This window comes from Myxocyprinus asiaticus, chromosome 29, assembly GCF_019703515.2.
Source record: "Myxocyprinus asiaticus isolate MX2 ecotype Aquarium Trade chromosome 29, UBuf_Myxa_2, whole genome shotgun sequence".
NCBI lineage: Eukaryota > Metazoa > Chordata > Actinopteri > Cypriniformes > Catostomidae > Myxocyprinus > Myxocyprinus asiaticus.
In genome coordinates this window covers 9,305,950-9,318,078 of record NC_059372.1, presented here as the reverse complement: position 1 = coordinate 9,318,078, position 12,129 = coordinate 9,305,950, and the positions used below count along the sequence as shown (strand labels likewise).

Sequence of the window (12,129 nt, the reverse complement as noted above, 5' to 3'; positions counted from 1 at the left end):
TTTAGCTATTACTAACACTGATGTGCAAACTTAAACAGCTGGATTTTAATGCCGTTTGTAGTTAGAAGCTAGCACTAACGTGGAAACTCAGACAAATGAATTTTGAAATAGCAAATTTAGTTAGATGCTAACGTTAACGTGCATACTCAACTGAATTTTAATATAGCGAATTTAGCTAGATGCTAACGTGAAAACTCATGAATTTTAAGATGGTAAACTTAGATGCTAACACTAACCTGCAAATTCAAACAATAAGCGTCAAAAGACAGTACTTTGCAATATGCAACTGTATGACATGGTAGTATGTCTGGCAAACTGACTTACAACAGTCATAGTACTGTACTGTACCGTACTGTACAGTTTGTGCTTTGCCAAGCACAAAGTAATTAATTTTGTGCTAAGTAGACCTATGGCTCATTCTATAGTTGGGGGTACATTTCATGCTAACAAAAAAGTACAAAAACAAAGTGCTTTCTCAATAAACAACTATTGGTTTAAGTTAATATATTTCTTCAATGTCACATATCTACTAGTTGCAAAGCTAAAGCATTAAACACCTTTTTGATATTATAAGGGAAATGATGTGTTCCCTAGCGAGTTTGTCAACTGTGTTACGGACAAATTGCATGACATTACAGACACTGATTAAATGCTACACTTCAAGTAACACACATAATTAAGGGTTCTTTTGTCTATTCTGCCATATGTGCAGTAATTCTTTTAAAATAATTTTAAGAATTATACGTTTTTGCAGATATTCATGTGATCTTTTCAGCACGGTTACTAGTGACAGTAAAATTATCATAAATCTGCCTTAAATATCATTTTGGTAGTTTTATATGGGATTACTTGTGTGCCAATTGTTTTGAACGTAACTTTTCAAGAAACTAATAAAAATATAAACTGAGAATGAATGAAAGCAAACTGAAAAAAATAAAAATAAATCAAAGACAAAATTGACACCCAGTCTTCAAATAAACTGCATACTTTGTTAACGAAATTCTCTGCTTGCGTTCACTGATCAGAAATTACGAATGCGCTTCTCGCGTTACAATCACAATTCCAAAGTTTTCATTTATGGTCCCTGAGTTTTCATTCGCAGTTCTGGCACAATACTTTTGTGTGGGCGGGGCTAACAAAGAGGAGTTCTCATTGGCTTGTGAGATTTTGAGTGACAGCTCTTTGACCTGGAAGTAGAGTTAACCTGGGGCTCTGGTTCAGGTTTTGCACATAAAAGTGTGAGAATCTGTTAGCAGCTTCATAATTATTTAGTGTTTAGTTTAGATATATTTAGGCGCTTGGTTTTTGTACCTTATCTGTATTTGTATTTTTTCCCCCACGACTATTTTGTCACTATTAGCTTTCAGGAGCAGCATGGATGAATGCCGTCATCATGACTACCCCATTGTTAGTGCATGCGCTGCACCTTTTTTGTTTTTTGTTTTATTCTGAATGATTAAAACAGATTATGAAAATCTTAATCAAGCATGGAGCTTGTTTTCACAGGTTGTAGACCTTCAATGGTATTGCATTGCATGGGTGTTCAATCCAAAGAATGTTTTTGTTGATATCATTTTTTTCTAACACTGCTTAAAAATGATTGATTTTAAAGTTTGAATGAATTTAACTTTATTTAAAATTGTTATGGAAATCAAATCACTTTATTAATGCAGTTCCACCAACATTGCATCTCATAGTTACAAGATAATATATAAGATTTACAGAATACAAAACACTCACTGAACAATATGTACACTAATACACAATATCCATTTTACATAATACACACATTGTACACAATATACATACAACAAAACACAATGTACATAAAGTAATACATATTGCTTTTTAATGCATTACACCTTTTATAATTTAACGTTTATAAGGACACCAATGAATTAGAGGCTTGTTTCTTTTCATTTATTCAGTGTTCCTGTACTGTACATTTCACTGTCTTGTACAATTTAATTAATCGGGACTAACCATATATCACTTGAAATGTCTTAACCTCAATCATCAGTAATAGACCACTGTTTTACAACTGAAATCATATAGTGTAGCTAAAATCAAGCTAGAGAATAATCATTCATGTTCATTTTCAGACATCAGTTGACAATCATAATTTATCATCCAGAAAACTCACCTGTGTCTGGTCTAGAGATTAAGTTCCATATTCTTTCTCTTAAAACAGCCGACAGACTACTATTTTTTTTTTTTTTAAGCCAACAAATACACGATTATGATTTTTCTATATCTTCAAGTGGTCTCAAGTATTTTTATTAGCATAAATGATGTAAATATAAGAAACGCCATGCAACTGTAGCCTGAATTTGAAATGGAATGTGCCTGATGCAAGGGTCCTTCCTAGTGATGGATCTGTAACATAAGCAGCTTCCTTTACCAAGTATGCATTCTATAGTATGTGGTACTGAGTGCAATATCAGGCGTTAACATTTATTTGACGGAATGCTAGTCGGAGACTAGTGTACAGTATATAAAGTGTAACTGCTTGTGTACTTGTGAATTGTGTTTGTTTTTTTGTTTTTTTTTCTCCCAATTTGGAATGCCCAATTCCCAATGTGCTTTTAAGTCCTCGTGGTTGCGTAGTGATTCGCCTCAGTCCGGGTGGCGCAGGACAAATCCCAGTTGCCGCCACGTCTGAGACCATCAACATGTGCATCTTATCACGTGGCTTGTTGAGCGCGTTGCCACAGAGACATAGCGTGTGTGGAGGCTTCATGACATCCACCGTGGCAACCACGCCCAACTCATCATGCGCCCCACTGAGAACGAACCACATTATAGCGATCACGAGGAGGTTACCCCATGTGACTCTACCCTCCCTAGCAACCGGGCCAATTTGGTTGCTTAAGAGACCTGGCTGGAGTCACTCAGCACACCCTGGGATTCGAACTAGCGAACTCCAGTGAATTGTGTTTGTTTGAATCTAGAACTCAAACCAAATTTAGTAGAACATAGACTGCAGAATATCACAGTATAATATTGTCTGGAGCTCCAGGCCTTTCAAAGGTGATGGCAAGACTCTAGTCTGATAAGGGGCAATGGTCTCTGGTACCACCACTCCATCCTCTGAGTCATCCGAATTTTGTCATAGTAAAACACTACAAACTGCTTTGAATGCGGATGTGGCTATGGAATGGAAATGGTTGAAGAATTGGTTTATCCCCCCAAAATGAGAATTATGTCATTACTCATAACCTCGTTTAATTTCAAGCCCATATGTTTGACTTTCTTTCTTTCATGGAACACAAAAGGAAATGACAGGCAGAATGTTTGTGACTGGCAGCCTCAGTCCCCATTCACTTTCATTGTAGGAAGAAAAAAAAAGTACTGAAACTGAATTCTAACATTCTGCCTTTTGTGTTCCATGAAAGAAAGAAAGTCGTATAAGTAAATAATGACACAACTCTTATTTCATCTTTACATGCTCAGTCCATACAAATATAGTAATCCGGTTAAAATGATGTCCTGACAACTAATGAGCAAGTAAACACAGTATAATCAAGAATGTTATAGTAAGGATAACTAGGACAAGTACTGGGCTAAACCAAGATCAAACTGCCTTATCCAGTTCTGCTCACTAAGGAGCCCATTATAAGACAGGGAGGGATTGTTTTATTTTTTTTTCCTGATATAGTTTTGTGTTAACTTGCAATAAATTAACTATGGTTTTACAACAGTAACCATAGTCAAACATTGGTATTTGTAGTAAAATTATAGTGACCATGTTTTAACCATGATATTCAGTCAAACCAAAGTAATAATATATGAAACCGAAAACTGTATAGTAATAAAATAATTTTGTGGTTACTATGATTTTACTACTAATACCATAATTCAACTATGGCTACTGTAGTAAAACCATGGTTAATTATATATATATATATATATATATATATATATATATAAACAAGGTTATTTTATTTATGGTTAATATAGCTATAATGAGGCACTTGAGCAAACACACACCTTAAGTTTAGAGGTGCAAGTTAGGACAAAAACTTTCAAAAGGAAATATATAACTGCACACCCTCTTACAAGTTTACTTTATTACCAATGTTTCAGCAGTAAGCCTTTAAGGTACAATTTCCTCACAATGGAGAGCAGTATAAATAGATTCAGTCATTACACTCAGGTGAAAGCAGTGACATCACAATGGGCATTTAGTAATTAGCTAACAAGCCTGTCTCAACCAATTACAACAATTGAGATATCAGGCTGATTTGTATGTCACAAGAAACATTACTTAAGCACATTTAAAACCATAAGATACAATTAAATCCTAAAGAGCCACCACATCATATCATAAGAGAGCCCTATACACAAACCACATACACACACACCATCAATTGTTTTAGAGAACTCCCAACCTTCAATTCAAGATGTGTACAAAATAGATTTCTTTCCTCATTTATAAAAAAACAACTCAATTCAAAATCAACATTCAAACCACGTGGCACCAAAGTTTTTAATCTGTGTATCCAAGTGGCTTCGTTTTTATTGCAGAGACTATAATGCCAAACAATTACAACTTGCAGAAGTACAAATTTAAAAACAATCCCATTTAGACCTATTCAAGAAAAAAGAGAAATGCCAAAAAAGTTCTTGGTTGTATTTACAATGAAATATACTAAATGTTCAGAGCAAATCAAGAAAATCATAAATCAACATTGGCATATTTTACAATCGGATAAGAGACTTGGTGTTTTTCAGGACCCTCCATTTACAGTGTTCAAAAGAGGATGTAATTTAAGAGACTGCTTGGTTAAGTCTGACTTGATCCCTTCTCCACCTGTGAAATTACAAGGCATGTTGACACCTATCCCAGAAGGTAACCGTCGTTGTGGTGCGTTGTGGTAACCAGTGTAACTTCACATATATCCTTGTACGTCATTCAGTCATCCTCACACTGGAAAATCTATTCCGATAAACGGTGTAATAAACTGCGATTTACTTAATAATGTGTCCTTGCGGTAAATCATATGTGGGAAAAACAAGCAGGGAATTAAAAACATGACTTACAGAACATCGTAGTACTATAAGATGTAAAAATATAAATTACCCATTAGCAGCACATTTTATAGAACATATTCATTCAGTTGCATCATTACGTTATATAAGCAACTGTAGCCTGAATTTGAAATGGAATGTGCCTGATGCAAGGGTCCTTCCTAGTGATGGATCTGTAACATAAGCAGCTTCCTTTACAAGTATGCATTCTATAGTATGCAGTACTGAGTGCAATATCAGGCATTAATATTTATTTGACGGAATGCTAGTCGGAGACTAGTGTACAGTATATAAAGAGTCCGGTGTAGACTAATAAAGTGTAACTGCTTCTACTTGTGAATTGTGTTTGTTTGAATCTAGAACTCAAACCAAATTTAGTAGAACATAGAATGCAGAATAGCACAGTATAATACTGTCTGGAGCTCCAGGCCTTTCAAAGGTGATGTCAAGGGATTCATTAATCCATGCAGAATGGCAAGACTCTAGTCTGATAAGGGGCAATGGATCTCTGGTACATTTTACAGAACATATTCATCCAGTTGCATCATAACGTTATATTGGTATTGAGAAGGTATCACTACCAAGAAGAGGTGGGGATTTGGATCAACTCTTGCTAAATCGAGAAGCCTTTTGGATACACAGATTAAAAACTTTGGTGCCACGTGGTTTGAATGTTGATTTTGAATTGAGTTGTTTTTTTTTATAAATGAGGAAATGAAATCTATTTTGTACACATCTTGAATTGAAGGTTGGGAGTTCTCTAAAACAATTGATGGTTGTGTGTGTATGTGGTTTGTGTATAGGGCTCTCTTACGATATGATGTGGTGGCTCTTTAGGATTTAATTGTATCTCATGGTTTCAAATGTGCTTATGTAATGCTTCTTGTGACATACAAATCAGCCTGATCTCTCAATTGTTGTAATTGGTTGAGACAGGCTTGTTAGCTAATTACTAAACGCCCATTGTGATGTCACTGCTTTCACCTGAGTGTAATGACTGACTCTATTTATACTGCTCTCCATTGTGAGGAAATTGTACCTTAACAAAAGCATGTTGCTGAAACATTGGTAATAAAGTAAACTTGTAAGAGAGTGTGCAGTTGTATATTTTTAATGGAAAATAATCATCATTATCATCAGTGGACACAGTAGGGTTATGTCAACTATGTTACTCAAGAATTGGCCCTAGAGGGTAACGTTTGATATAGTTGACAGTCCCCCCATTTTGACTCATAATTTCAATGGTAGGCCTTGCCTGGCCAATCACATGTCAGTTTCTTGATCAGGTTAACCTCAAATTTGAATGCAGTATATATTTTAGTTAAAGTCATAAAAATATTTAAAACCATAACAGTATACCCAACATAGTTGACAGTCAGTTAATATACTCTGACAATATGCTATTGTAGTTAAAATATTGAAAAAAATGAAAGGACACTCACCATTATGTGTTCAAAATGTCCCACACGGAGGAAAATGATGCTGGTCACATGGTTTTGGGATACACCATTTGTAGTTACAGGGGGGTGTTTTTTAGTAACATAGTTGACAGAACTTTTGTGGATATGAGAAAAATAAGATATACTCTTTATTAAAATGTAAAACTCAATCTAAAAAAATACTGTTTTTCTGAAGTGTAAAGAAAATATAGATAATGTTGACTAACATTTTTGATAAAAAATTTTTTAACCTAATACCCACTCACTCTAAAAACGGACAACACAAAAAATGAAACATGGGTTGCACAAAATATTTGTGTGATATTATAACATGCTTTCCCTTAATGGATAAAATGGGATATTTCTAAAGATAATGGTTGGAAAATATATGATTATCATCAATGGACATTGAATGTACCCTAAATTATAGAATGAGCCCTATGCGAATTGGGATGCAGCCTTAGCCTGAGCCATCGTTTTCTACACAGATTGTTGTCTAAATCCCAACCTTGTTTTTTTTTTATCATTCTCATTTTCTCATAGACCTAGCAAAGAATCACTGTTTCATGTCCTGATGTACAATCAATAATTTATTAACGTGAATTTTAATTGGTACCCTCCTTATGAATAATATATTTGTATTGTGAAATATGAATATGAATATATGCCCATCTGTGTGTTTGTGTATATTTATACATATATATCATTGTTTTCACTGGGGTGGTTATGTTTTAGTTAAGTTTAATGACAGCGAGCATTTATTCAAAGGCCTGGAGAGTTTCATGTGGGGTCTTGCTGAATAAAGTCGTGTTGCTTTAGCTCAGGGTGTGAGTCACTATCTGACACCCCACTGCACACACTAAAAATCTATTATTTAAACCACATCAAGCCTCAAAAACTACATACACTCAGACATATGACTTATTATTCAATAATATATATATATATATATTTCGTAATAAACAGTTAAAAGGGTAGTTCACCCAACAGATAAAAATGGTCATCAATGACAGTTCTCTGGCTCATGCTCTTCCAAACCTCAATGACTTTCTTCGAAGGAACATAAAAGTAAATGTTATTTGTTATTAAATGTGTACATGTGTCAATTATTTCTGCACATGCAAAACCTTTACATTTAAATAATTCAAATGAATTTCTACTCCCTATTTATTTTATTTTATATGTATTTTATTTTGTTTATTTATTTATACATTTTTTATGAAGGTATACAAGGGGCTCAAGTGAAGATTTCAGTGAATAACAATGAATATTGGTCTGTTCCTCACAGAAATGTATCATTCTAACATTGCATACAAGTCATATGGACTACTTTTATGGTGCTTTTACAGTACTTTTTGGAGCTTGACAGTCCATGGTTACTATATGCTTGCATTGTATGGAAAATGGCAATGCGAACCTTCTTCAAAACATCTATTGTTGTATTTAACAGAAGAAAGAATGACGCAAGGGTGAATAAATTACATCATTTTTAATTTTGGGTGAACTAACCCTTTAAATTCATGTTTATGCATAATTTGGCGTCGATACTTTGTCATTAAGGATATAGTGTATTTTGAAGGGCTTGGTCCACATTTTGATTTCTCATTTCAGGTATTTTAATGCAGGAATAATAGCACAGATGTAATGCCAGGGTGTACGTTTTGGGTGGGTGATAAAATTATTTTGAAAGTGTCACCAAATCTGTTTGATGTGAGTCTTGTGAGGGCGTGCTAAAGGTTTATCCAGCAGACAGTATTAAAGTATGTGTGTGTGTGTGTGTGTGTGTGTGTGTACTTATTATGTGTGCGTTTCTCTTAGGGAGGGTGACTGGTGGATGGCGCGCTCGCTGACGACTGGAGAGAGTGGCTACATTCCCAGCAATTACGTGGCACCGTCTGACTCCATCCAGGCTGAAGAGTAAATCCTTCTCTCTCTCTTTGTCTTTATTTTCTTTTCTTTGTTGTTCTCCTTTCCATATCTCCTCTGGTTTTGCACTCTTTCCCTCTTTGTGATCTCGGAACTCTCCTCTCAGACTCCTGTCCAATCAGATGACTCGATTAAGCCTAGCATGTGTGATGTGACCAATAGAACGATTTATTCTCCTACCTTTCCTTCAGATCTGACCTTCGCGTTCCTCATTTTTCCCTTCATGGTTTTCTTTATTTCACTCTTTCATTTTCTGAAATAGTTTCTCCATCATCTCATTAGTTAGATAGAAAATCCCTCCTCATGCCCTAAAGACCCTTAGTTTCCTGAACGACTGCTAGAAAACATTACTGTAATGCTACTGTTTACCCCAGGCCACTATTGTTAGTCTTGTTCATATTTTCAATCATTAACTAGTAGTTTTGCCTGATACACACACACACACATATGTTGTTGCTCATTTGACTGTGGCATTAAACAAATATACACAAGAACTCCTTTGAAAACATGTAATGACTAATTTTTCCACCCTCGCCTTGCCAGTCATCTCAGATTGACTCTGGAGAAAAGGTAAGTTTCAGAAGGAGCTCTGTCCATGAGCAGCAAAGAACAAACCACAATCTTTCTGTTCTTGCAGAGACTAAATTTCACAGGTCATGAAATTCGAACACCACCATTAAATGCTACTTGTTATTTTGGCTTAAAGACTTGGTTTAGAGTTTTTTAAAAATTCCTAAACCAAGGCAAACATTGTCCACTTTAACCAAACTTGGTACATATCGTCAGACTGTTCTGACGTAGTCTCTAACTGATTGCATTTACAGTTTTCGCACAGCGGGTGACCAAAACTCAGAAAAATCCCATGGACTTACATTGATGGAATGTTCAAATGGGTCAAATGTCAAAAATTCAAATGTAAACAAACCAAGGTCTTGTATCTGCTTTAAAGGTGCTGTAAGCGATTTTTCTCATGGAAAAGTATGCAAAAAATGTTCCTACTCCCTGAAAGATATGAATTAAATAAGTGTAGTAAGATATCTCACCAGTCTCTGTGACAGCTCTAGACTGTAAACAGCAAACAAACATGTGTCCGCGGACATTGACGCTTTTCACCTGTCAATCATTTTGCTCGTTCTCATTTGAAGCGGATCATTGAGGCTATGATTCATAATGTTTGTCATAAAGTTGAGGGCGCTTTTGTGTTGAATTTGACAGCCACAGGAAAAAACTATGCTGCTGTTTTGCTCAGTTTTTGTCTCAAAATTATCTTTTGAAATGAGGGGGCTCTGTCAGCTCAGTCACGTGAAAGCTTCAGAACATTAAAATCGCATACAGCACCTGTTTATCTGTCTATATGAAGAAAAAAATCTGCCAATGGGGTAAGAAAAATAAACTTGTTTATGCCAGTTTGCTTGTCAAGTAAATAAATCATGTTTTAAGAATGTTTAGCTATTTTTACTAGAAAACAAGACAAAAATACTTGTCTTAAAAATGTTTTGCAGTGTTGACATCTAGTTTGAATCCAATTTTCAGCATTTCATACAGCATAAGTCAAATGAAAATATAGTAGCAATGGTGGTGTGGTGTAATGATTGGCCAGCTGCATGGTCTGGTACATGTGGTTTCATCTCTTAAACCTCTTTCTCTGTCTCTGTCCAGGTGGTACTTTGGAAAGATCACGAGAAGGGACTCTGAGCGACACCTCTTGAATTTGGAGAACAGGAGAGGATCTTTTCTGGTCAGAGAGAGTGAGACCACAAAAGGTGAATGAATGTGAATTTGTAATTACTCCTAACAGCTATGGATGGATGGTGTAAGGGGGTTCAGTGGAAAGGAGGTGGCGAGAACCGGCTTGACAACTTAAATAATAATTTAATAAACAACTTAACCAAAAACACACAACCATAAACACACAGTACAGCTGCCTGTAATTCTCTCTCTCTCGAACTGTCGTCCCCGGCCGCCTTTATCCCTCGCGCGCCCCATCAGGCTGATTGGGGACCCGGCATGCATCATTCCAGCCTGCCCCCGGCATGACATACATCCCCCTTCCTCTCCGTGGGGGCGTGCCTTGCGCCCCGACTGCCGGCGGGTCATCCCCGCCTTCCTCGACCTGGGAGGAGACAGGAGGGGAAGAATAACAACAACAAAACATAATAGGCGAGGGAAAGGCCAACACGGAGCGACAGAGAGAGAGAGAGAGAGAGAGAGAGAGAAAAAGAAACTCACCGGTTCTCTGATGCGCCGTCGCGTGGTCCTCGATCACTCCTCCACCCTCTCAGGCGGACGGCAGCCGCTCCTCCCCGGGCGGACCGGAGTCAGACCTCCGACCCCCAGCGGACAGAACGCCCCTCCGCGTTCCCGGCGTCCCGTGGGGACACTCCTCCGCCCCTGGCAGCGGCCCTACCACTCCAGGCGGTCGGGGAGTCGCTACCCTCCTCCCCCGCGGACGGTGGTCTTCTCTCGACCCCTCCGCGTTCCCGGGGGACGGCAGGGCACTCCTCCGCCCCCAGCAGCGGCTCCCTCGCTCCAGGCGGTCGGGGAGTTCCCTTCCCCACTCGCCTCGCGACGGCGGCCATTCCCCGCGTCCGGGTGGTCGGGCTACTCCGTCCCCCGTCGGATGGCAATGGCGCTCCCCTGGGTGGACGGCAGTGTCGAGGACTCTGCGACGGGAATCCCTCCTCCTTCCCGGGTTTCGGCACCAGTGTAAGAGGGTTCAGTGGAAAGGAGGAGGCGAGAACCTTAACCAACCCGAATAAACAACTTAATCATAAACACACAGTACAGCTGCCTGTAATTCTCTCTCTCTCGAACTGTCGTCCCCAGCCGCCTTTATCCCACGTGTGCCCCATCAGGCTGATTGGGGACCGGGCGTGCATCATTCCAGCCCGGCCCCGCCCTCCTCGGCTCTACAGATGGATTGATGGATGGGTGAAGTTGTTGAAGTGTGTACCCACACATCAGGGTTTGGGAGTACAGGTTACAACAAACTACACGTTTGGTTGACCTCCCCTTTGCTCTTGATGTTTGTCAAACACCATCATGCTCATATTCCTCAACCGTTCCTTCTGTCATTCATCTTTACTCTCTCTCTCCAAACATTGTAAGGATCTCTGCTCCACGTTTGGATCTGTTTAGCCTTTTGAGATCGATCTACATATCTGAAGTTAAAACCAATATTTGAGATGATATGCAAAGAGTAAGGCTCTGTTCCAAAACCTAGTAAGTTGCCTTGCTGTCTATTGCCTATATAGGCAGCTGCTTTCTAAAGGCCAAAGTATACTTTACACAGTCATGCACAGTGTGTGTGACACAAATTTTCGATATCGGCACAATGGGCCTAATTCATGAAAATTTCTAAATATACGAAAGAATTGAGAGTAATTTCCGCATTAAATGGAGCTTCCCGAAAACTTTCTGCCGGATTCGTAAATGCTTTGTATTCCCTAGATTTGTTAGTACAACTTGTGTACGTTAGTGAATTCCAAACGTTACGTAAATATAGCGTGCGTGCACGTTCATTCGCAATTATCATAATCCACGCCCATGAAATGACATATAAGGAAGGCTTCAGACTCACTAGTAAATGAGAATAGGAAGCTTTTAACATATATGCGAACAGTTATAAAAGGTTTTTTTTATTTAGTGCATTCACATCGTAAAATATTGATTTTGCATACACATGCAACTAAAAAGAAAGTAAAAATAAAATGAAAATAAATGGCTAGATGGC

General features: G+C 37.9%; 1 protein-coding gene across 2 annotated transcripts in view; it reads left to right on the top strand.

Moving 5' to 3' along the window:
- Window positions 1-12,129, top strand: part of LOC127419990 (proto-oncogene tyrosine-protein kinase Src-like) — an 82,739-nt gene that overhangs the window by 55,356 nt on the left and 15,254 nt on the right. For both annotated transcript variants that reach the window (XM_051661876.1, XM_051661875.1), the window contains 2 exons: window positions 8,289-8,387; window positions 10,056-10,159. In XM_051661876.1, coding sequence (XP_051517836.1) covers window positions 8,289-8,387; window positions 10,056-10,159 — 203 coding nt within the window. The remainder of the gene's footprint in view (window positions 1-8,288; window positions 8,388-10,055; window positions 10,160-12,129) is intronic.